At 34.0% G+C, this 25,233-nt stretch overlaps 4 protein-coding genes and 1 pseudogene across 8 annotated transcripts; 3 read left to right on the top strand and 2 right to left on the bottom strand.

The window, feature by feature from the left end:
• Positions 1-1,229: 1,229 nt before the first annotated feature.
• LOC120160735 (EKC/KEOPS complex subunit Tprkb-like) lies at positions 1,230-25,233 on the top strand. Its single transcript, XM_039171084.1, has 8 exons — positions 1,230-1,363; positions 2,163-2,229; positions 2,321-2,443; positions 2,544-2,627; positions 2,733-2,819; positions 2,905-3,012; positions 19,151-19,157; positions 25,221-25,233. The coding sequence occupies exons 1-6, from the start codon at positions 1,296-1,298 to the stop codon at positions 2,989-2,991; spliced, it is 516 nt and encodes a 171-aa protein (XP_039027015.1). The 5' UTR covers positions 1,230-1,295; the 3' UTR covers positions 2,992-3,012; positions 19,151-19,157; positions 25,221-25,233.
• On the top strand, positions 5,927-8,261 carry LOC120160732 (protein CYPRO4-like). Of its 2 annotated transcripts, none has more exons than XM_039171079.1 (2): positions 5,927-7,608; positions 7,664-7,899. In XM_039171079.1, the coding sequence occupies exons 1-2, from the start codon at positions 5,983-5,985 to the stop codon at positions 7,697-7,699; spliced, it is 1,662 nt and encodes a 553-aa protein (XP_039027010.1). In that variant the 5' UTR covers positions 5,927-5,982; the 3' UTR covers positions 7,700-7,899. The 2 variants fall into 2 exon arrangements, with proteins under 2 accessions (XP_039027010.1, XP_039027009.1); XM_039171078.1 differs by lacking the exon at positions 7,664-7,899 and adding an exon at positions 7,952-8,261 and having other exon boundaries at positions 5,930-7,578.
• LOC120160570 lies at positions 8,557-10,081 on the bottom strand (annotated as a pseudogene).
• LOC120160569 (probable pathogenesis-related protein ARB_02861) lies at positions 10,992-12,901 on the top strand. The gene is made up of 5 exons (XM_039170958.1): positions 10,992-11,019; positions 11,139-11,212; positions 12,018-12,061; positions 12,151-12,784; positions 12,837-12,901. Exons 3-5 carry the CDS (start codon positions 12,041-12,043, stop codon positions 12,899-12,901), a joined length of 720 nt encoding a protein of 239 aa, XP_039026889.1. The 5' UTR covers positions 10,992-11,019; positions 11,139-11,212; positions 12,018-12,040.
• Positions 12,788-23,672, bottom strand: LOC120160733 (cyclase-like protein 2). Of its 4 annotated transcripts, none has more exons than XM_039171082.1 (6): positions 15,244-15,675; positions 14,208-14,252; positions 14,025-14,097; positions 13,629-13,726; positions 13,260-13,330; positions 12,788-13,073 (listed from the first exon to the last, which is right to left on the bottom strand). In XM_039171082.1, exons 1-6 carry the CDS (start codon positions 15,629-15,631, stop codon positions 12,948-12,950), a joined length of 801 nt encoding a protein of 266 aa, XP_039027013.1. In that variant the 5' UTR covers positions 15,632-15,675; the 3' UTR covers positions 12,788-12,947. The 4 variants fall into 4 exon arrangements, with proteins under 4 accessions (XP_039027013.1, XP_039027014.1, XP_039027012.1 ...); XM_039171081.1 differs by lacking the exons at positions 13,260-13,330; positions 13,629-13,726; positions 14,025-14,097; positions 14,208-14,252; positions 15,244-15,675 and adding exons at positions 21,234-21,304; positions 21,881-21,978; positions 22,525-22,597; positions 23,106-23,150; positions 23,230-23,672 and having other exon boundaries at positions 12,803-13,073; XM_039171080.1 differs by lacking the exons at positions 12,788-13,073; positions 13,260-13,330; positions 13,629-13,726; ... (1 more) ...; positions 14,208-14,252; positions 15,244-15,675 and adding exons at positions 20,885-21,084; positions 21,234-21,304; positions 21,881-21,978; ... (1 more) ...; positions 23,106-23,150; positions 23,230-23,672.

Genomic DNA, 25,233 nt, shown 5'->3' with positions numbered 1-25,233 from the left:
TTTTGCATTCTAGAATTTGAACAATTTAGAAAACAATATATAGTATTGATACTACCAAGAGTGTATCGATACTGCTCTTACATTTGGTATTGGTACCACATGAACAATATCGATATTGTTCATGTAGTATCAATACTGTAAGAAAGTATCGGTACTAGTTACACGAAAAACTATTTTGTGTTATAGTTTTTGTTTAATGAACTAACAAACATATTACCAAGTAAACAAGCTAAAAAGGCTGAAGACTTGCATCAAAGTTGAATACTTCAAGCAGAAATAGTAACAATAATAATTTCGTTGTTTTAGCTTCCCTTTATTATAGAGATAGTTACAATTTAATCTGTCTCAAAATAAACATAATATCCAACTCTTCGAGTATTTGAAATTGAACAAATAAAAACAAGAGTAAATTAGATCATCGATCACTAAATTTTTAGAATGCTTGCACTTTGATCACAAAATTTAAAAATTTGCTTAACAACTACTTTTTCCTTAATTTATTTTTATTATTATCACTATTGTAAGCGGCCGTTATAAAATACTAACATGACAAGTTAATTTATTCTTTAAAAAGAAAAACTCTCAGGTTTCAAACTTTAAAGATACAAAAATTTTGATGGATGAAACGATCACCAGTTAATCTCAATGGTTAGAAAGATTCATTTGGTTAAAGATTGATATAATTTGGTTTTAAGTTGATATGCCGATTGAGTATGACATATCTAAAAAATTTAACTTTTTAGTTTCAATTAGGATTTGAATAGATTATAAGGTTATCTAACAAGTTTGAATCGAAGATAATAGAGAGATGAATAAGATGAAAATTTGATAATCTTTTAAAAACGAATAAATCATGAAATTTAAATTATATATATATATATTTGAATTTTATTTTTTTTAAAGTTAACCTATCATAGTTGAACATTATAATAAATTATGCTTATTTACTCGTTTTTAATATGTATAGACTAAATTATTTTTTCTTAAAAATTATCAATTTATAACTTGATGGGACCCAAGGAGTATTTAAATTCAATAGCTTGATATAACTAATGGTAAATTAAATCTGATTTGGCAATAGTTTGAGTAGTCAAGCACAACATTTTGAAGTTCAGTACTAATTTAAAAATTGGTAATAGTTTGGGGAGATTTGGTAAAATTAACTCTCTCTTTTTTTATTTTGAATTTTTCCAGATTAAACGCGCCGTATTGGTTCTTAAGGTAGGCTTGATGATGAAGCCAAAACCCTAGCTCACACAGTCAAGCTTCTGATTGTTAGTTTTCACAGAGCAGAGATGAAGGTCTTTAATATCAATGGCAACACTCTCTCGCTTGCCGTCTTCACCGACGTCACCAATTCCAAGTAACTTCTCCCTCTCCATTCCTTATCTCAAAGCTGAAACTCTTTATATAATGGTTTGTTGTAAAAGATTTATGCTCTACTTCCCAATTCTTGTTATTTTCGTATCCTTTTTAAATGTTGGAAAATTCTCATGTTTCGTTGATAATCGAATGCAATCATGAATTTTTATGGCTATTCCAGCCAATTTGAGATTTTGGGTTTTAATTCCATATTTCCATTAGCCTGTTTAGAGTACTTGGAAAAATAAACAATCATTTTCCTATCAAAAAAAAAATCACTCCTTGAAGTTATTTATGGTGGGATTTCTTAGAACATTCCGAATTTTATTATATGCTAACATTGGGTTACTGATAATGGTGTAGTTGAGTCGAACGGAGCCAAAACTGTAAGAAATTTTGAAATTCGTGGCAGGCTCAGGCTTGATCAAGTTTCATTTTGAAATCTTAAGTTTGATTATCGTGCTCGGTTTGAGCTCAATTCTGGCGCCCAATTACATATGCTCAAGTTTGAGTCTGAATGGAAATTTTTAATACTGATTAGAAACGATAAAAGCTCGATTAAGCTCACAAATTACCTAAGTCAAGTACTAGAATACTCAAACTCAGTTAGCTCGACAATGATAGAGTTGAAGCTTTTTTCATGTCAAACACGAATAACTTGCTAGTATGTCTTGTTTACACCCCAAGTCCTAACAATTAACTTTTCCCAGTTTGATACAAAATGATTCCAATAGAAAGGAAAACGTTATTTGAAAGACTGACTGCTTTTGTAGTCTGAGTTCCTATTTCTTTTCTTGCAGAGAACTCCTGGACTCTATGCAAGCTGGGACACTTGATCCTGAAGTAGCATTTCTTAATGCATCACTTGTATGATTCCCGAGTTTACATTTTTGGTAAAATTAAAAATATTTTTCTCATACAGTTTCTCTGATCTCATGTGTATGGATGATCGAGATAGATTCCAGATGTTTTTCCTGTTCTAGCTGCGGCACATAAGACGCTTATTTCCAAGTCGCGCGAGTCATTGACTACAAGAACACTCCATTCTGAGCTTGTTTACAATTACTCAGGATCTAAGCATGTAATATTCTTGAACCATTTATGACTCTGTAGTTCATTGACCACATTTCAATTATTTTGAGATTTAAGTTAACAACTAAAAAAACGATGATTATTTCCAGATCACCGAGTCCTTGAAAAGATGTGGTATTTCTGAAAATTCAAGTTATGTCCTTGCAGCTCGATTTAACGCTTCTCCTGATGAGGTGATACTATCGGCATATGGTGTTTTGCGTTGAGCCAGCTATTCCCTGTGTTTCTTTTTATTGTATCCCACCAATTTCATGTTAATTTATTTAGAATTCTCATAGATGAAAGCCGTGGAGAAGCTTATCAATGGTAAAGAGATCGATCTGGACGAGTTGGAACGAAGAGCAGACCAAGCTCAGATACAAAAGGTTTGTGACATCGATCTCTAGATTTTATTGCTCTCGTCTCCTTTATCCTCTGATGACCCATTTATCACTTTTGGGTATTCTTCAGCACTACAAAATTTCCGGCCCCGAGCTAGGCATATCCACACTGGCAGATGCCATAACATGCCGGATCGCTGCTCGAGATGCTTTATGAGAGTGGTCAGCTGCTGTCTCTTCTCTGTTTTCTCGTTTCGTATATGCATCCTTCCGTCGTTTAAGAGTTCTGTGACTACAAAGTTGTGGTTAATTCGATGCATTCTAAAATTCAAACTTAAGACTAATATTATTCGGACTTCAGTTTCATTCATCTATATTCGGTGTTCATGTTCGATACATATTTGGTGTTTATTTTCTTAGTATAAAAAACAGTTGCAAGCTGTTAGAGGGGAATCCAAAGCTTCGTGTTTTGGGGTGTTCTCTAAACGCGATCCAAACGCGTACTAGTAGATGCTAATTTTTTACTTTTTGCGTTTTTAAAACGCGACGCGATGACAAAGACGTGTCTACCTAAGCGTACTATCCCAAGTTTACAAGTTTACGTGTGGCGCTTTGCTTCGCTGCTAAGGTTTTGCGCCACGTAAAATCAACGCTAGCCGATGTTATCCGGTTACCTTTTCGAAAGCAAGGCGTCTTTAATTAACTAATAGAGTAAATTACAAATTTAGTAACTGCATTTTACTTTCTCTTCTATTTCACTCATTGTATTTTAAATCTTTTTAATTTTCTTGCTAAACTTAATACATTAGATTTTTTGGATCACTCAGCCGTTTTCTTACTAACAGCGTTATAAATTGGTTGTTATATAGATGTAAAACGATGTCATTTTGGTGAATTTTTTTGTTTTTTTTAAATGGTGTTGTTTTAATGTCATTAAATATTTAACAGTGGAGTGACAAAAAACTCAATGTATTAAGTTTAGTGAGGAAATTGAAAACTTTTAAAGTTCAATGAGCAAGATAGGAGAGAGAGTAAAGTTAAGTGATGAAATTTGTAATTTACCCTAGTTAGTATTAGAGGTGGCAAACATGTCATTCGAATCGGGTTTAAGTCGGATCATATGGGGTCAGATCACTTCGGTTCTAGATTATGTTTGATTTAATTTTATTTGGGTCGGTTCGGATCTGGTTCGGATTTAGTTCGGGTGTATGGTAAATCAGGTCGGTTCAATTTTCGAGTCGGGTGATTATCAGATCGGTTGTTTTTCGGTTTGGATCAATATCAGATCGATTGTTTTTTGGGTCAGGTTAATACCATATCTGTTAGATTTCAGGTCGAGTCAATATCGGATCGGTTGATTTTCGATTTGGGTCAAACTATCGATAATGTTAACTTGCATTGAATTGGTTATGAGTCTAATCAAATATATATATAATTATTAAAAATATTGTCTTCTTGTTTGTTAATCTTATCATTTAAACTTAATTTAATACAAATACAATACTATAATGCGTGTTAGAACTTGTTATCAAAATTTTATATTAATTTTGTATGAAAAGTTTATAATGACAATTTGATAAAGAAATACAATTTTATTTTCAATTATAAGTTTAATATTTTTATTAAAGTTTATATTGATATTGTTCGGGTTACTTTCATATCGAGTTATTTTTCAGTTCAAATTGCTTTTGGTTCAAGTTAATTTTAGTTCAGGTTATTTTATGTTCGGGTTGCTTTCGGTTCGGGTCAAATTGAATATGAGTTCATATTAATTCAGCTAAATTTTGGATCGGGTATAGTTATGGTCGGGTATGATTCGGGTTTCAAATCAAGTTTAATCATCATGCTTGGGTTAATATCGAATATTGAATCGGACAAATCAGTTCGGGTAATCGGGTTAGGGTCAAGTTTGCCGGGTCTAATTAATATGAATGCACTTGGTATTTTCTTTTGAATTATGAAGAGTTGCTTGACACAACTTTATTTTATAATTGTTTTTTAATGTAAAGAAAATAAACTCACTAATAAATTTGTTTAAATATATTATTAAAAAATCCATACTATAATTTAAATTTACAGATCATATTATTAAAAAATAAATTAAATTATATGAAATTAAGTAGATCGATTAAATATAGAATTTTATCTACCGGAGAAATTAAAATCATAGTTAAAATTTCTTTTACCTCCAATTGAATTTAAATTCAAAGTTTTCTCATCTACTTTACCTTTTGATCTTATTTAAAAAGTAAACATCAAAATACCACCAAAAAGGAATTATACCTCAAAATTAAAAACACAGAAAAGAGGATCTAATGATTGATTCACAATATAAAATAGTAATAAAATTAAAAGTAAAATTAAACCAAATAATTTTTAAAATAAAAAAGTGAAATAAAGAAGGGTAATTACACGTTTAGTACATAAACTATCAATTTTGATCCCTTTTAGTACATAAACTTTCAATTTTTTTCAACATCATACCTAACGTTTAGTTTTTTGTTTCATTTTAATGCATGGTCATTTAAAACTTAACTATAGCATTTTATGGGTAAATTACGTCATTTGTCACTCAACTATGTTCTCACTCCTGTTTTAACACTAAAATTTAAAAAAATTCAATTAAACTATTTAACTTTCAAATTGCTCATATTTTCAATATTCTAATTTATTTTATTAATAATTTTAGTGACATGATTTTTTATTATTATTTTATTAATATATAAGTAAAAATAAAAAAAATAAATTTGAAAGTTAGAGTGATTAAATTAGGAGTAATTTGAAAGTTAAGTAATTAAATTTTAAAAAACTTTATTGACCAAAATAGGAGTGAGAAGATAGATAAGTGATAAATGATATAATTTACCCATAAAAAAATGTCACGTGAAGATCACCCGTTAAATTTTTAACTGCAATATACTAAATTGAAATAAAAACTAAACATTAATTATGATTTTAAAAAAATTAAAAATTTAAATACTGAAATCCTTCAAAAAATAATATTTTAAATACTAAATGCATAATTTACTAAAAAAAAAAAAAAAAAGATGTTGTGACCGGTAATAGCCCGTGACTAAAGCGCCAAAGTCGGGTCTATAAATTGAGTAATCGCCTCCAACGTTTCTCTGAAATCGCAAATCATAAGCTCTGAAATCTCAAAAAGGAAATTTCAGTTCAAATTATTTGCGAAATTCAGTAAGATCCAAAAATGGGAACTTCACAAAGCAGGGAAGATCGAATCACTGACTCAGAATCCGAAGAAGACTACGAAGAGGAAGAACAGGAAGAAGAGCAATACGACGACGCTTTAAGCGATCACCAAAACGCCCAATCTTCATCTTCAACCTCTTCAGGTACTAGCAAAGGCCTCGATGATATCGATGCTAAGCTCAAATCCCTAAGACTGAAATACAATTCTCCTCAACAATCGAGCCCCAATCTCAAAAACCCGGTGAAGCTTTACCATCACATAGGTGGAAACACTCCCAAAGCCAAATGGGTAATCTCTGAAAAACTCACTTATTATCGTTTCACTAAGATAAGCGATGATGGTGATGATGTGTCCTGTTGGTTTTTGGAAGTCGGTTCAAAAGTTAAGGCTAAGGTTTCGACCGAAATGCAATTGAAAATGTTTGGGGATAAAAAACGAGTCGATTTTGTTGATAAAGCTGTTTGGGCTTTGAAGTTTTTATCGGATGAAGAGTATAGGAATTTCGTTACCCAATTTCAGAATTGTTTGTTTGAGAATGTTTATGATATGGAAGCTACGGAAGAGAATAAGGTTAAGGTCTATGGGAAGGAGTTTATTGGATGGATGAAGCCGGAGGCAGCTGATGATTCTGTGTGGGAAGATGCAGAAGATCATAGCTCGGATTCAACTCCGGTTAAAAGGAGTCAAGAATTGATGGAGGAGTTTGAGGAAGCTGCTAATGGAGGTGTCCAGAGTTTGGCTTTGGGTGCTTTGGATAATAGTTTCTTGGTCAATGATTTGGGTGTTCAGGTTTATAGGAACTTTAACCATGGGATTAATTCTAAAGGTATTTGTGTTAAGTTTGATGCTGGCAGTTCGAGGATTGGGGGAAATTCATCCAATTCAACTCCAAAAAAGGGGCTGTTAATGAGGGCCGAGACAAATATGATGCTTATGAGTCCGGCGGAGGAAGGGAAGCCTAATGCTAACGGGCTTAAGCAGGTTGATATTGAGACAGGGAAGATTGTTACAGAGTGGAAGTTTGAGAAAGATGGGGTTGATGTTTCCATGAGAGATATCACCAATGATACGAAAGGGTCACAATTGGATCCATCGGAGTCGACCTTTTTAGGCTTGGACGATAATAGATTGTGCCAATGGGATATGAGAGATCGAAAAGGGATGGTTCAGAACATTGCCACAAGTGATTCACCTGTTTTGCACTGGACACAAGGGCATCAGTTCTCGAGAGGGACAAATTTTCAGTGCTTTGCTAGTACGGGCGATGGATCGATTGTGGTTGGATCACTTGATGGGAAGATCAGGTTGTATTCAAAGACATCAATGAGGCAGGCCAAAACTGCATTTCCTGGACTCGGGTCACCAATAACTCACGTAGATGTCACCTATGATGGGAAGTGGGTTTTGGGTACGACTGATACATATCTGATCCTCATTTGCACACTGTTCACTGATAAAGAAGGGAAGATGAAAACCGGGTTCGGTGGTAGAATGGGGAATAAAATTCCAGCACCCAGACTGTTGAAGTTGACTCCTCTTGATTCGCATCTTGCTGGGAACAATAACAAGTTTCATGGTGGCCATTTCTCATGGGTAAGATCAAGTCATTCCTTCATTAATTGTTTGCAATGATACTGTTTATTACTGTTAGTTGAAGTTTGATGAACTTCGTTTACTGTTCCTCTATGTTTTGATTCTCGTTTGTTGTGAATAATTGCATATCATTTGATGTTTCGTGAACTCAAAGTTTCGTAACGCATTGCCATATTTACATGCTTTAGAAATGCTTAGGCTAGGCCATTGTGCGTGTTTTAAGTTGTGTAAAACAAATGATCTCCTCCATTCTCCTGTGATTCATCAACGTTGGATAGTTCAAATGACCACTGTGTTGCTACCTCTTGTTACATCCATAACGCATGCCATTCATTTACATTCGGATCTGATTCGTGTATCCAACTCTCTGCAGGTTACTGAAAATGGTAAACAAGAGCGGCACCTGGTTGCGACGGTGGGGAAATTCAGTGTGATATGGGATTTCCAGCAAGTGAAGAGCAGTGCTCACGAATGCTATCGGAATCAACAGGGTCTCAAGAGCTGTTATTGCTACAAGATCGTATTGAAGGATGAATCTATCGTCGAGAGCCGATTCATGCACGACAACTTTGCTGTCAGTAACTCACCTGAAGCTCCACTGGTTGTGGCAACTCCAATGAAAGTCAGCTCAATCAGCCTCTCCGGTAGACGATGACATCTGCCCAACACAGTACTTTCCAAAATATATGAAAAAGAAACTCCATGTCATATGCACATTTGTATCCATTGCTCGAGTACGAGTAACATGGGTTTTTAGGGTTTGTTTTGACTACATTTCATGCTTTGTTTATTGTTCAAGAAGCTTGGATTGTTGTGAGAACTGATCTTTAACTTCAAATTTTCCTTTAACAATAAATTTGTTCTTTTACAATTTAGTACTCTAATTTTACTTAATTTGATCATTCGAAATTTTTATATTTATTTATTTTAATTATAAATGCCATATAATTTTAAATAAAATTTAGTTTATTTATTCATCTAGACGAATATGACTTCAAACTTAGCACAAGGGTTTGTTTGGATGTGATTCCTAAGAAGCATCATTTTTTAACTTGAATGTATATAAAGCTTCTCTGTGTCAACCCCACAGGATATATTCTGTATACTTTCAGTTCATCTCCATCTCCTCGAATACTTTCGGGTCTTTCCCATTTCCAGATTGGTTCGTGTTTCCGAGACTCGTAATGCTTAATAACTGCACCCTCCAAGGCCTCTACACTCAAGCTTCCGGACCTGCTCGTCAATGCCGGAAATAAGGATTTCCCAACAATGTACTAATAATAGCTAAAAGAGTAGAGGAGGAACTACTACCTCAAGAAAATGGAGTCCATCTCGAACCTCCCTCGATCTCTTACATATAAATGATACACAGTTTCCGATCCCGTCTCACACTTGCAGGGTCTTTTCTGGATGTCGGGGTTCTTTTCTTCTTCCTCCTCCCGGAAGATGGTTGCCGAGTGAATGCACAAACGGCACGATGAATGAACTGCACTCATATCCAATAGGGCCTTGAAAGAATCCGACGGCCCTTCGTACTTCTACCTGAATCCGCGCATGCAAAAACCGAAGTATAAATAATCCCATCAGCAGAGAAAGCAGGGGAGATGGTATAACTTAACATATTCACCTTAGTGATTGATTATAAGCATCCGCATCTTTTGCAAGGTACTTCATTCTTTCTGCAACCCTCTCATCCCCCAATTCCTCTATATGTAAATGTGAACCAGGAGAAGGAGAGAAGTCTCCGATATTTGAAGCACCTACCACCACAGGTACGCTTCCTACAAAATTTTAATGTTTCCATTAATCCGATGATGAAACCGAAAGCCAGATCATATCGGACTTTCAGGTTCGACACGAAAAACACAAACGGGTATTGGAAATTTCAAGGCCGGATCGAAGTAATGTTAATACCCGCAACAAGGGACTGAATTTTTTTTTCAGTGTCGTAATCCTCCTCGTTGGAGTTCTCGAAAGCCAAGCTAAACTTGTAGCGTTTCAGAGCTTCGACTTTGTTCACTGCGAATTTACACGACATTCGTGACGAAACCTCGGGGAAACATAAACATGGATCGCCTATAGGACACATGCGAATTACATAAACATGAATCACTTATAGTTCACCTTTCTTATCGATGTTTCTAGGGCATTTACCATAAGAATCTATCTTGATATTCTCCTTTTCGAGCCCGACAAGAGCTCGAATACGGAAGTTGCGGGCAGCACAGTTAGAAACGAAAGCAGCTGCAAGGGCTTTTTCGGTCTTTAGAATTACCGGCGCCATGATATCATACTCGGCCCATGAAAAATATCCTACCGGGACATCAGATGAGAGGCTAGTTGTCATTGCATATTCATAACCACTACTAAATCCAAAAGAAAAAGAAAATGGAACAATTAGTCTAACAGGGAAGCATATCGGATGTATGTGTTGAATCTTATAAGTGTATAACCATGTGAACAAGCCTAGATACTCGGAAACATGTTCTTGTTGAAGAAGCATCAGACTAGGTTATTGTCCCACAGATTGTACCTCTGGCCGTCTAGCACAGCACAATGACCCGGTTAAGGATTGAATTGTAAAGTCGGCAAAGCTCGAAGGACCAAATTGACATTGAAGGGTGAATTGGAGGGAATCGAACCCAAGCACTATCCCTTAATGGGGAACTGTTGTGCATCACAGGCATCACTTAATTTGTCTCCATTTCATATTAATTGTACCATTCAACGTCAATTTGGTCCTCATCATTGTTAAACCCTTAATTACATAATCGTATAACGTCTCAATATCCAGAAGTAAATCGCGATAAGTATTCTTTCTTTGGGTCGGGTTGAGTTGGATTTCTGGTCAATTCAACCTAACCGAAAATTATATGCCCTCCACCGAACCAATCCAAAAAATATGCACCTTCATCCGACCGTCTTTTTAATATAAAACTCAAACTCGATCCGATCTGAAATAGTATATTTACAAAAAATATTACTTATATTTAATAAAAAGTAAGAATTTAATTGAAATAAATAATATAGAAAGAGATATTATTGCAATTATCTCTAGATATATAAGGTAAAATTATTTTTCCCCGTGTTGGGTTTCTTTAACCCTAAACCTGAACCCGATCCAACCTGAATCCGATCCAACCTGAATCTATTTTTTAAAAAAAAAAATCCGACATGATAAGATCGGGTCAAAACCCGCCGAGTTAAAGTCCCTTGTTCATTCCTAATCTTACTGGGTCTTTGAATCACGTCCAAAACTCACTAGAGAGCAAGGTAATAAAACCTCAAACATTTCATGATAGTATCGTCCTAGATGGTGGCAAAACGCCTGTTTTCCAAGAGAGATTCACTTTCAATTTGATTGAAGGGCTTTAGAGAGATCAGTGTTGTTTTTTGGAACAGCAATACTTTGACTTTCGATGATTTTTTTGGCAGTGGGAAGTAAGGAACTCGGCATTCGGATTCGAATTGCTTACTCTTTTGATTTTTGAGAAATATGTTCTTACTGGTTTTTTGTTCTAATGCTTGTTCGTTGTTGTTGGGGGATTTTTGGTTTATAGGGTTCAATTGAATAAGGTTCTTTCTCAGGGTTATGATTATGCTCCTTGGCCACTCCAGACTAAAACCGGCAGTTAAACGATCGAAATCGATTGCTTTTAGCATGTAGTAGAATAAGATATGTTTTGACGGATAATCTAATGGAACTCTGTTTCCTCTATCTCGTAAATTCGATCGTATAGCAATCACTCTTCGTGCTTTAGCTTTTTAGCAATATGGGCCATGAAACCATGTTCATATTTCTCTATGTATCTCTGGAATGGTGGCCTTTATCATGTAGTAGAATAAGATATGTTTCGATGAATAGTCCAATGACACTTGAGACTGATGTTTCCTCTATCTTGTAAATTCGATCATATATCAATCACTCTTCATGCTTTAACAATACGGGCCATGAAACCTTGTTTATATTTCTCTATGCATCTCAGGAATGGTGGCATTTATCATGATTCATGTATTAGAACAAGATAAGTTTCAACGAATACGCTGAAGACACTTGAGATCAATATTTGCTTAAATCTCATAAACTAGATCGTATAGCAATCACTTTGAATGGTTAGCAATATCGGATATGAAACCCTGTTTCTAGTTCATGTTCATGTTAATGTCGTAATACAGTTTTTGATGTTAAATAATCATTTTTCTCGTTCGGTTTGTGGTCATTCGGCTTTGACAAATTGGTTGGTTATTACTTCAATTTATGCTCCGCGTTTCTTATCGAGGTTCGATCATTTTCATCTGCGGCAGTTGTTTATTGGCTTCTCGAAACCAAATAAATCGAATATAGTTTTAGCTTTTGATTTGTCAAGTTCATATCATGTTCCCTGCTTCCCGGTTATCCTTGTTGCAATCTTTCAGCATCTGTTGTCACCTACTATTTAATGCTGGAGAAGTGCGGCTCATAATGCATTACGCAAATGCCAAGGTAAGTTCAATATATTGTACTTCAATTCATCATCTCCGTCAACATTATTCGAACAAGTGGGAACTAAATGGTTATTCGGATTGTTGCAGCACCAAGCCTCGGCATATGCTCCAACAGCACAACCATATCCAGCTCCTCCTCCACCACAAGTTCCTCAATATTCGGAGCCTCCTCCAACTTATTCAGCTTCTTATCCACCACCAGCTACAACATACCCATCTCCATCACCATATCCATTATATCCTTCATCCGCATACCCTCATCCATCTTCTGCATATCCTCCTCTGCCTTCCGCATACCTTCCACCACCGGCACCTTCGTCGTATCCTCCGTCTACGTATCCACCAACCTCACCCTATTATCCGCCAGGTAATTTCATACATTTTATGTCTTTTGATGTTACTACTTACACGTTGAATGTAGTACTGAAGTTCGGTTCTGTTCCGCTTTTAAACAGGTTCTTTTCCAGGTCTCTGTCCACGACCACCATACTAAAACCGCCGGCAAGGGGACATTCCAACTCGAAGTTCCTTATGTTCAAATATCTTCAGAAAGGGTTGGGATTATGTCCGAATATCTTCGGAAACAAAAACTTAGAACACTGTTATAGCCATTGTATATTACTGTTTATAAATTTCAGCTTGTGGAAGATTTTTGGTATCTTTTGTTCATTTCTTCTGTTTTGTTGGACTCGATATGTTTTACAACACCACCAACCTAAGCGTATTGAATCGTTAATTAGACAAGAGTCGAGTAGAGTTATTCATACCAACAGGAACATCATCAAGTTCGATCGAGTTCGATCTAACAAACACAACGGCGATGTGTCTGATATTTTAAGAAAAATAAATAGGCCGAGCAACATAATCAAAATCACTAGGCGTGATCATTTGATGAGAATGCATCTGATAGGCGATCCTTCGGAACCAAGCAACCTTAAAGGTAAGCAATGGACGTTATACATTCCAACGGGAACATCATCAAGTTTCAGGCCCTCCACTAGAATGACTTCCTGCATCACATTCAATGATATTGTAAATGATTTTCTGCGAGTGTCGGATACGAGTATGTAAATAGTAACAAAATGTCTCGTTGCTCGAAGGGTCCGGACATGAGTATGTAAATAGTAATCGAATTGATAATTGAGAGACACATACAAGTTCTAAAATTATATGATTTTGAAGAACCATTTCCTTACCCTGCCCTCAAAGAATTCAAGATGAGCTGGAACCGAATAATCGTAGCATGCAGCGGATAAGAAATCGATGCCTGCATTTCCAAGTTCACCACTATGATTACTTTTTTCGCAAGGAAACGGACGTAGCAACACCAATGCACTAATTCAAAATCGAGTAATGCAGAGTTCGGAGCTTAGCTTGTTTGGTTCGAGCAACGAAGTTATGTAACGACATGAAGTTAACAACACACCTCAAAACTCTTTTACCCTAAATCCTACATCTTCATTTCTATACATAAATATGGATACTAAGATATGAAACTCCAAGGATCCTTCAAAAATTACATGTATCAGACACTCGCACTGAAATTCAAGTAACGTAGATCTTACCTACAAGTTTGATGTCGGTGTTCTTTACCAACCACCTTGCCCCGTCCGTCGTAAATCCAACGTAGCTCGAGTCAAACTCCCTTTTAAACATAAGTCGCCTGAAAGTCAAATTCAGGGATCTTACAGTTAAATCAAATTTATGTTAATCAAAACTTTTCATTTATCTTAAATTTACTCCAGTCTTCAACGATGTCCAACAAAAACCAATACATAATCTCAAACTCCATAGAAATGAATTGTGTGTATACATGTTCCTTACATACTCTTATCCTTACCATCAAAACCGGGTAACATAGCAAGTAACTTCCGATATGTACTCGTACTGATACTCACCATCAAATCCAGGTATAAAATAGCATGTAACAAAGTGTTTCAGCGTTGAAGTAAGCTCGGTACCTGTCGGTATTCAATGTCCGGAAAAGAACACGACGCACTCCTTTAGGAATGTTCAAAGACTCCATCACTTGGGCTGCAAAAAGTTAAAGAACAAAACATGATATTGTTAGTTACTATCAGATCATACAAAAAGCTGAACAATTGAACTTCAAATTTAAGAAAAATGGTGCTGGAGATCGGTACCGGTGATGTTACTATCCCTCGGCACATCCACCAACAGAGCTGGCCCTGCGGCAATCAAACATTTACCAAAACAGAGAACTCAGTCCCCCTATTTTTATGGTAAATTATGCATTTAATACCTAAATTATCAGTTTTAGTCCGTTTTAGTATCTAAACTTTCAATTTTTTCAAAACCATACCTAAAGTTTACTTTTTGTTTCATTTTAATATACATTGTTAAAAACTTAATGCGTATAGTACCAAAACTATCAGTTTTTGATCCATTTTAATACCAAAATTTTCAATTTTTCTCAAAACTTTAGTATGATTTAGGTACTAAATGTGTTTTGTTACTTAGTCTCTATTTTTTTCAAAACTTAACGGCGGGTACTAAAATAAAACAAAAACTAAACTTTAGATATGGTTTTAAAATAATTGAAAGTTTAGGAAATAAAACGGAGCAAACCTGATAGTTTAAGTACTAACTTCGTAGATCACCCAATTTTTATTTATAGGAATCCAATTCTTATAAAATCGAGAAGTTAATCGGATAAAATTATTAAACATTGTCATTAAATCGTTGATTTTATTCGATGGATTAGTCAGACCATGGATTGTATACGGGTACTTATTCCAAAAAAGTAGAATACTAACTAGAAATGATTAAATTATAGTAGGACTAAATCACTAAAACAGTATATTATTGGGGTCTTCCATGCAATTTGAACATAAAAATAAGCTCATGGATGTTTAGTTTAGGTTAAACTATGCAAATAGTATCTTTTGTTTAATAATTATTCGATTTTGGTCACCGATTTAAAAATTAAAATTAAATAATTTTTAACATTATTGGTCCGTCAATGTTTACCCTTATCGAATATGTGAATATATAATGGTCGAAAGTACTAAAATCAAACGGATTAATAATGTTAATGACTAAAATCTAACGGATCGATATCGTTAGATACTATATATACTTAATTTTTAAATCGATGACTAAAATGGATCAGAACAAAAATAAAAGTGACTATTCTTATAGTTTACCCATTTAGTTTACCGTTGAGGACTTCAAGATCAAGGGTGTCGACATCGAACCCGGCATCGAAGTAGCGGTCAATCATATGGCCCGGCGCGTCGACGTGGGTGCCGGTATGAACCGACACAAGTTTCATCAAAGAATTATTGGACCGGGAGCCGTTCTTCATACTGAGCGGAAGCCAAAGGAACTGACCCAGACCGTCTTTGCTCCTCCACGACGGCATATCCACGGTGTATCTATGGCTAATATCGAAGATTCTCCCGTCGCCGTAAACTTCCCGTCGGACGGGAACTGGGTTTTCATCAGCCGTGGAAAAAGTGCAGTCCGTCGTCACTGAAGGGTACGCAGGACAAGAATCGGCGGCGATGGCGGCGGGTAAGAGGAGGAGAAGCAGCAGAAAAGACATAGTGTTTTGGCAATTTGGAGAAGTAGATAAAATAATTATTGCAGTAGCTGAAGTCTTAACTATATATAGTGACAGATTCCACTGCTGTAGGGAAATTTGTTGTTCCGAGCATTTGTTTTTAGACAAAGAGTTGAAGGTTTAATTTAATATTTAACCCTCCATCGTACTAAATTTCGCAATTTAATCATCTTATTTTAATTTTGTATAAGAAAAAAAAAGCTCATCTTTGATGTTGGTTTCATTGAGAAGAAATATATTTTAACAAGATTAGTTTAGAGTATATGTCCCACACCGAACCACTAATTAAATTATTTTTATTAAATAAATATGAAAAATAATAATTGTATATCTACGATTAATCTTTTATTATTATTTAATTTAAATTTTAATAAGAGTATAATTAAATTATATTTTTAATTAAAAATTATAATTATTTTATGAATTTTTATTTAAGATTTAAACACTTAATTTATATAAATTTGTATATTCATCCCATCAACAACCATCAAAATCAATCGTTGACAATCCTATTTATCATCGAAAAATTGTGTTCTTCAACATATATTGCCACCAAAGAGCTATACGAAGAGGAAACTAGTTATTTTCACCAAACATCGCAAAACAACTGACTGTCGATTACTTATGTTGTTGCCTTTTGCATTGCACACAATTAGGGGTGTTCGCGGTCGGTTTGAATCGATTTTTGGTTAAAAATTCATACGATCCGAACGTATAAATGTTTACGGTTTGGATGTTTTTAAAAAAAATTCGATCCGATCCAATTAAGTGCGGTTTGATTCGGTTTGGATTTGTGCGGTTTTTGGATTTTAATTTTTCAAAATAATTCAAAGCAACAACACTGCCTAAAGGGTCAAACAGTTTCACCATTTCACATCCTAAGCTAACATCGATCGAATAAATATCGTTGATGAACATAAAAGGAACAATATCAGCTTGGTCACGAGGACTTGCACACAGGTATTGTTTTGTTATTCTCAATCTAGTAATTGAGTTCATGTAGTCTGTTTTGTCGAAAGCTTGGAATTCTTAAGGCGGTGCTTTAAGTCGGGGGTTAATTTCCCTTGGAAACTGGAAATTCTTGATGAACAAACAATGTGCAGGAAAAAATACAATACTTTAAAATCCTTGCATCTAGAATTTGTAAATCGACATAATAGTAGTTAAAAGAATCTCTTGCATTTTCAATAATTTGGTTACAGCTTTAGGGACCTATATTATATATATTCAATAGTCTTAATAGGAAAGTCAACTATACAAGAAATATGAAAACACTTATAGCAATAGATATCGGTTCGGTTCGGATTAGTTTCGGATTTTTAAACCGAAACCGAACCGAATTGATCGATTTTAAAAAAAAACCAAACACACTTAATCGGTTTCAGTTTCTTTCGGTTATCGGGTTTTTAGATCAATTTTCAATTATTTTTTTGATCGAATTAGATCTAAACACCCCTACACACAGCCAACAAATTTCCCTTGTTTTGTTCAAAAATCATTCTCACATGCTTCATGTATATCTGAAAGCCAATGTAAATCTGTTCACCCCACCCAAGTTTATTTTCTCTTTTATTTTACTTATTGTGCTTTAAAATTTTTTAATTTAATCACTAGACTTTGTACATTGAATTTTTTGATTACTCGACCGTTTTCTTATTAACAAAGTGATTACGTAACTTATTCTAGTATTATAATCTGCCACATAAGATTTATAATTTAATAAAATAAAAAATGACATGGCATTTTTTATTAGCTTTTGAATTGTTGATTGGGTTCTTTCATTTCTTCTCCACCATTGAAGTAAACAAAATATTTCATTCTTTCTTCTTCTTCTTCTTCCCTTATCTCTCCATTTCGCTCCTCAACCCCAATAAACTCAGATTTCGACTACCACACCGATCATTATTCTAACCATTGTCGGTCACCTTCGTTGGAGACCCATGACCAAGTACGAGTAGCATAATGTAAATACGTGATAATAAATTGAAGAACTTCTTCGGTACATGAACCACTAAAATCCCCTTTTAATCCCTCTATCAGACAATCGACCTAACTTGTCTAGTTGGAAAATTGAAAGTGCATATTTTAGTTGCACAAAAAATCAATGCCGATTATCATCATTGACAACATCAACTATGCAAAAGCAACATGGAAAAGGCCCTCATTTCCCTCCAAAGCTGTAGCGATTAGATGTTCGGACTGATATTTTGATTTCATGGCCCAAAGCAATAGCATTGTGAGATTGCGATAAAGAAGATTCACACACACGTAGCGGTGTCTCGAGGTTTCAGATACTATCATTATTGCATTTTGGTTCTGTTATCTTTTTTCTAATCAAAAACTCAATCCCAACTAAAAAAGAACCATACCCAATCAGAGCAATCAAAACCCAACAAATTTTTGCTTCGAACAAGATGATGCAAAAAAGGAAAAAATAAAAAAAGATAAGTCAGTCGCCATACCTTAAGAGTGGACACCTAATTCTACAAGATATTTTGAAAGTTGTTTGGAAGAGAATGCCACTGAAGAAGTAAATTGAAGCAACGCAAGAAACAAGAGAAAATCGAAGAATTCGTGATTTCGATTTTTGTCACAACGATGCTGACGTGATAATCGAGATTTAAGTTCGTTCAAGTTGAGGATAGAAAATGGAGAGAAATGGGAAGAGGAGGAAGAAGAAAAAGGAAGAAAAGAAAAGAAATATTTTTTATTTAAACCAAAGCGTCGTTGTTTTGGTCCAAATTTGTTTTTTTTTTCGAGATTCAAAACTACTTTGTTTTGATATAAGTTTCTATGTCATAACACTGTTAAATATTTAACGACATAGTGACAAAAAATTCAATGTATAAAGTTTAGTAATTAAATTGAAAACGTTTAAAATACAGTGAGTGAAATATGAGAAAAAATAAAGCTTAGTAAAAACATTTGTAATTTACCCTAAAATTAATTCTGATTTCCTCTTCAATTCGTCGTTGTTGTAGGTTCAGCCTCGGCAGCTGGTTCGTGGGTGGCTCCGCCTTTGAAGACACTAAAATTTAATACCGATGCTGCCGTGACTGGTCAGTTTGATGAAGCTGGCATTGGGGGTATACTTAGAGATTATCAGGGAGTTTCATTTTTTTTTTGTTTCTCAAAATCCATCGGTTTGATGGATCCAACTGGAGCTGAGCTGATTGCTCTATTGGAGGCCTGCACTGCTTTCTCTTCTTGCAGGTGGTATTCTTCTTATAGTCTCATGCTAGAATCCGATAGTTTCTTTGGCTGTGTCTTGGATTGTCAACCCTCCTATTACCCCTTCGAACTTTAAAGATGTTGATTTTTGGTCGTGATCAAGATTTCCTTATTGGTTGATTTTTGGTCGCTTTGCTGTAAAAACTGTCATGGGATGCGAAGTGATCGGTGTTAATTTGATTAGGCTTAGTTTTGCTTTGAATCTCGGTTTCTCATGGTTTAGTCTTCTTCTTTGTTTCTAGCTTTGGATTGTGGTGATGGCTATTATGATTGTTGTGTTTGAAGGGTTATCAGCTCTACTGGTTTGGGTTCTCGCTCTGGGATTTGAAGCATCTTGTTTTTGTTGGTTCTGGGTTGCTAACTTGTTTCTAGTTTCTTTGGCTGTGTCTTGGATTGTCAACCCTCCTATTACCCCTTCGAACTTTAAAGATGTTGTTTTGCGGTGCAAAAGCTTCGTTAACAGATTTTTGTGAAAGATTTCCTTTGTTTGCAGAGAAGGCAATTGTAAAGCTAATCAACTGGCGAAGAGTGGTATTAGTCGTGATCAAGATTTCCTTATTGGTTGATTTTTGGTCATTTTGCTGTAAAACTGTTATGGGATTCGAAGTGATTGGTGTTAATTTGATTAGGCTTAGTTTTGCTTTGAATCTTGGTTTCTCGTGGTTTAGTCTTCTTCTTTATTTCTAGCTTTGGATTGTGGTGATGGCCATTATGATTGTTGTGTTTGAAGGGTTATCAGCTCTACTGGTTTTGGTTCTCGTTCTGGGATTTGAAGCATCTTTTCCTGGCTTGTTTTTGTTTGTTCTGGGTTGCTAACTTGTTCTTCATTAAGTATCGCTGATCCTGAAGCTTTTGGCTCTTGATAATCTTCTCGGATAGCTCAAGGGATGTCTAATTTCGACTATGTGGGGTCGAGTCTGCTTGAACTTCTTGTTTTCCTTCAGTAGGCATTTTCTTTTGTTTTGGATGGTGGCTTTTAGTAGTTCGTTGGACATGGTTATTATTGTAGTGGATTTTGCTTTTGAATTGAAATAATATTTTTTAGCACTCTTTCCCCCCTTCCGTTGGTTTGATTGATTCGATTCTATTAAGCTATGAGAGAGTTTTTAACGAGAATCCCCTTCTCTCTTTTTTTTTAAAAAAAAAATTTGTTTTGATTCTGTTGAGGACGTTAGTTACCTTTTTCATTCGTCGATTTCATTAAGTATAGATTAGTGGACAATGGAACTTGCCACTTGTATTTTACCTTACAAATTTTCAGTGGTTCGATAAAAAAATGCATAAACTTGGATGTTTCATGCTATATCTTGGGCTTCATTGGCGAAATTTGTATCGTTGATGCTTTCCCGGTGAAAAGTTAAAGCAGTTATATTTACTGTTCTTTTTATTGTTAATGATTGACTTCGCATCTTGGGGGGCTTCATGCAGCTTATATTTTTTATGTTCTTTCTAAATCGCAGCAAGGTACGAAGGAGCCGATAGCACGATGGCATTTTTTCACCTTCTTGGGTGCTGCAATGTTTTTTCTAGAATTTTTTATGTTTTGCTTGTGGCCATGAGCTATGCGACATTTGGTGAAGGCAAGACCGGTTTCCTTTTGGTGGCCGCGGTATAGGTTGAATAATGTGATTTTCCGGAAAAGATGGGTCGCCAGCAGTGGTTTTGATGGTTGCTCTAGGATGATTTTACAAACTTAAATAAGTTAACTGCTCCGATCCTAAACAAATAATTTTTTTTTAAAATAATTATAATTTTAATAAAAAAATATAATCTTTTTATATTGCTATCAAAATTTAAACTAAATAATAATAAAGGATTAATTGTGAATAGGTCATTATATTTTTTTCATATTTACTTAATAAGGATAATTTAGTTAGTGATATGCATCGGTGTGTTACACTAGTAATGTATTTGGTGTGTGACATCCATTCTAGAATTTTCCGTTTTAACAAGTAGAATAATAGATTGAAGGAGAGGGAATCCGAGAAGCAGTTGAGACAATGATAAAACATAATCAATGATAGCATAACAAAGATCGGTGGACTAAGAAGAGTGTAGGAGTTACAGTACATGTATGATCATTTGATGAGAATGCATCTGATGGGAGATCCTTCAGCACCAATCAATCGTAAAGGTAAGCAATGGACGTTGTACAATCCAACTGGTACATCATCCAGCTTTAAGCCCTCCACTAGAATGATTTCCTTCCAAATAATGTAGTCAACAAATTAATGTTATTCGAATTTGATACTAAATGTTCGAATATTTTTTTTTATTAATATGTGATAAATACAAAGTAATATTTGTTTAAATATACATAAACGAAAGAGTTGGACCTTAAACATTTTCTTACCCTGCTTTCAAAGAATTCGAGATGAGCTGAAACCAGATGATCGTCGCATGCAACAGATAAGAAATCCAGTCCTACTCCCAAACAACAGATATATAGAATTATTTGACTCATACCCGACATGTATTCAAATCTTAATAAGGACCTTTTAAATATAGGGTAAAGTACACAAATGGTCCCCATATTATAGGACAATACTTTATTGAGTCTCTCGACTATTAGAAGTTATAAAATGATCATCCAACTATTCATCATGTTCTAAATTAGTCCTTGTTCGTTAAAAATATTATGGCAGTATGAGTTGGATGTTAACTTGTTTACTGGAATATGATAAAATTTGATCTCATAATCTCAAACGACTATCATATCTCAATCAACATGTTAACATTTAGCTCATACGATCATTAATTTTTTAACGACAAAGGAAAACATAATGAATAGCCGAGTGGTCATTTTGTAACTTTTAACAGTCGATGGACTAACAAAGCAACACATTATAGTCAGGGATCATTTTGTAACTTTTAATAGTCAGGGGATTAAATAAAGCAACACCCTGTAGTCAAGGGATCATTTGTGTACTTTACCCTTAAATATATGAAAATTTTACAATAAATACACATTTAATATTTACATTCGATTCTAAAACTTACCAACAAGTTTGATGTCAGTGTTCTTTACCAGCCATCTTGCCCCATCTGTTGTAAATCCAACGTAGCTTGTGTCATACTCCCTTTTATACATAAGCCCCCTGAATTCGGTAGAGGAAAAAAACCTTTAAAACTATAAGGGTAAATTACATCATAAGTCATTTAGTAATTAGTAAGATTATAAATGAGTCACTTAATTTCAAAAGATTTTATACGAGTCATTCAATTATTCTATTGTTACAAACATGTCGCTTTGCATTCAATAATAAAAATATTATTTTTATTCAATAAAAATTATGACTTAATTGAAAAAATTATATATAGAGAGGTATTATTGTAATTAATCTTAAATATATAAGGTAAAATTATATTTTTTTCGGGTCAGATTGAGTCGGGTATTTTTCACCCTAAATCGGAACCTGACCCGACCCGAACATCACACTTAAAAAAACTCGAACCGACCCGATTCCGATTTTTTTTTTTAAGAAAACCCTACCCGATCGGGTCGGGTCAGATTTAGGTCCCATATCCATCTTAATTAAATGTGTAAAATATATTAATTTTTTACTTGTATGTCAGTGACTTCAATGTACCAATCAATAAAATGAATAATTTGATTGCTCCAATAAATTAAGAGCTCAATTTACCTATCGGTATTTAATGTTCTGAAAAGAACACGACGTACTCCTTTTGGAATTTTCAATGACTCCATGACTTCAGCTGTGAACATAAATCATGAAAATGATAAAAGATTATGAGTTTAGAACATAAATTTTAAAATCAAAATAAAAGATAATAAAAATAAAAGTAAAGTAAATAAATGGTCTCTCGATTATAGGATATTGATTTGTTGAGTCCTCTAATTATTAAAAGTTATAAAATAGTTACTCAATTATTCATTATGTTCCAAACTCGTTCTATTCCGTTAAAAAATTAACATCTATGTTGATTGAGATATGATAGTCATTTGAGATTCTGATATTATATTCTATCATATTTTAGTCAACAGGTTAACGTCCAGCTCAGACTGCAAATAATTTTCAAACGAAAAATGACTAGTTTGAAATTTAAAGAATAGTCAGATGATCATTTATTACTTTTAATAATCGATGTATTCAACAAAATAATATTCTATAGTCAGGGGACCATTTGTGTAGTTTACTCTAAAAATAAATGTGTAGGAAGCAAATATTGAAATTAAATAAAAGGGAGGGCGAAGATGGATTACCAGTTATGTTACTATCCCTCGGCACATCAACCAACAACGCTGGCCCTGCGCCAATCAAAACATCTACCATATTACCTTCACTTCATCATTGATTTAACTGCTAAAGAAAATCTATGTAGTTTACCGTTAAGGACTTCAAGGTCAAGGGTGTCGACATCGAACCCGGCATCGAAATATCGGTCAATCATGTGTCCTGGAGCATCGACGTGGGTGCCGGTATGAGTCGGCAGTTTCATCACAGAGTTATTAGCCAGCGAACCGTTTTTCATGCTGGCCGGAAGCCATAGGAACTCACCGAGACCGTCGTCGCTCCCCCATGACGGCATATCAACAGTATATCTATGGCTGATATCGAAGATTCTCCCACCGCCGTAAACCTCCCGTCGAACGGGAACCAGTTTATCGTCCGCCAGAGAAAGGGTACAATCTGTTGGCACCGAAGGGTATGCAGAAGTAGCAGCGGCGATGGTTATGGCGATTGATAGGAGAAGGAGAAGCAGAGGAGAAGACATGGTTTTGGTCATTTTGGAGCGTATAGATCTGATTATTTGTGAGTGATTTTGATTAACAATTGTTCAAGTTCATATATTAACCACAGAATATAATACTGACAGATGCGGTTTTTGTCGGGAATTGTGTTTTTAACCATTTGTCTTTAGATTTTAACTAAAGCTTAGAGTAAGACAAAGAGGATTGGGTAGGAGTGAGAATTGGATCGGGTTGAGTAAATTTTTTTTTAGTTATTTTAATATAAGAGTTATATTTTGTAACTCGAACTTAAAATTTTTCAAGTCAAGTTAAGTTTAAGAAATTATAGTCGAGTTATTCGAGTTTCTATACAAATTTTATTATAATTATTTATAGTATTAGGGTAAGAATTGATTCAAATTTTTTGTTTTTCTCCAACCATAATATCTATATATGTATTAATATTCTTTTTCACATTATAATATTATTTAATATATCAAATACAATCTAAAATTATAAAATATATTTACAATATTATATTTTAAAGAATATATTTTGAGGGTAAAGTATTGATGAGAGTATAATAGAGTCAAGGAATTAATGGGAAGAAATAATTATCAAAAAATTACAATTAAAAGATCAAATTGAATAAAATGTAAAGTTAATGGATTAAATAAAAAGAGAGTATATTTTTATTAGAAAAATAATAATTGAAGTTACATAGGTATTTTACAGTGGTATAGGAGAATGTGGTTTAAATTTGGTAAAAATAGACTTAAAATGAAGAATGAATTGAAGAAATAAGGAAATCATAAAAAATTGAGGGACTAAATTGAAAATTTTAAAAATATTATCAAAAAGAAAAATTGAAAGCACATATGTATTCTACGATGATTTAGAAACATGTGATTCAAATTTGGTAAAAAAATGGATTAAAATGAAGGAGAAATTAGATGAATAAGGAAATCATGGACAAATTCGCAAAACTATCAAAATAGTCAGCCAAATTTTTATTTTTTTTCGAGTAACTTGAAATTTCAACTCAACTAGAAATTGAAAATCGAACCGATAATTCGAGTGAATCGAACAACTAAACTTGAATAACTCGAAATAAAAAAATAAAATTTAATTAACCCCTCATATATTATAGTAAAAAATCTAATTAAGGAAAATCTGAAATACCATATTTGAATTGGATCCATTAATATGATAGATTAAATTGACAAATTAATGGAAAATAATGGATCAAAGTTCCACTTGTGTTATATACTTGTATATATTATTTTTATCAACAGAATCCGTTAATTTTATTTTTTATAAAAAAGAAAACATACACCATTATAATAAACATATAATTAAGATATATTCATATAACAATTAACATAATAAATTAATCAATTGAGATTATATAAAAATCATACAAAAAAGTTAAAATTTCATAAATAAAAAAAACTCAAATAAAAGATAGATATGAATATATTTGACTGCATCGGCACGAACCACAACACGGATCAAACTATTGAAAGAATCTAGACAATCACAAATCAGAGTCGAATGTAGTGAGAAAACTATAATTGAATGCAAACCACAAATTCAAATTCAATTCAAAGATCCAAAATAAGGAAGATCAATGGGATAACAAATAAGTTACATCTTGATT

The sequence above is a fragment of the Hibiscus syriacus genome, unplaced genomic scaffold, assembly GCF_006381635.1.
Source record: "Hibiscus syriacus cultivar Baekdansim isolate YM2019G1 unplaced genomic scaffold, ASM638163v2 tig00111392_pilon, whole genome shotgun sequence".
Classification (NCBI taxonomy): domain Eukaryota; kingdom Viridiplantae; phylum Streptophyta; class Magnoliopsida; order Malvales; family Malvaceae; genus Hibiscus; species Hibiscus syriacus.
This window is presented reverse-complemented; position numbering and strand designations above follow the sequence as displayed.

What these genes read in the sequence shown, in the direction of transcription:
- LOC120160735 (XM_039171084.1), top strand. Translation starts at nt 1,296, where the DNA reads ATGAAGGTCTTTAATATCAATGGCAACACTCTCTCGCTTGCCGTCTTC. An exon ending in ACCGACGTCACCAATTCCAA is followed by an intron (nt 1,364 to 2,162) that starts GTAACTTCTCCC and finishes CTTTTCTTGCAG; the next exon opens with AGAACTCCTGGACTCTATGC. An exon ending in TTAACGCTTCTCCTGATGAG is followed by an intron (nt 2,628 to 2,732) that starts GTGATACTATCG and finishes GAATTCTCATAG; the next exon opens with ATGAAAGCCGTGGAGAAGCT.
- LOC120160732 (XM_039171078.1), top strand. Translation starts at nt 5,983, where the DNA reads ATGGGAACTTCACAAAGCAGGGAAGATCGAATCACTGACTCAGAATCC. An exon ending in ATGGTGGCCATTTCTCATGG is followed by an intron (nt 7,579 to 7,951) that starts GTAAGATCAAGT and finishes AACTCTCTGCAG; the next exon opens with GTTACTGAAAATGGTAAACA.
- LOC120160569 (XM_039170958.1), top strand. Translation starts at nt 12,041, where the DNA reads ATGCATTACGCAAATGCCAAG. An exon ending in TGCATTACGCAAATGCCAAG is followed by an intron (nt 12,062 to 12,150) that starts GTAAGTTCAATA and finishes GGATTGTTGCAG; the next exon opens with CACCAAGCCTCGGCATATGC. An exon ending in ACAACACCACCAACCTAAGC is followed by an intron (nt 12,785 to 12,836) that starts GTATTGAATCGT and finishes TCATACCAACAG; the next exon opens with GAACATCATCAAGTTCGATC.
- LOC120160733 (XM_039171081.1), bottom strand. Translation starts at nt 23,629, where the DNA reads ATGACCAAAACCATGTCTTCTCCTCTGCTTCTCCTTCTCCTATCAATC. An exon ending in TGACCTTGAAGTCCTTAACG is followed by an intron (nt 23,151 to 23,229) that starts GTAAACTACATA and finishes TGATTGGCGCAG; the next exon opens with GGCCAGCGTTGTTGGTTGAT. An exon ending in TCGAATTCTTTGAAAGCAGG is followed by an intron (nt 13,074 to 21,233) that starts GTAAGAAAATGT and finishes AATGTGATGCAG; the next exon opens with GAAGTCATTCTAGTGGAGGG.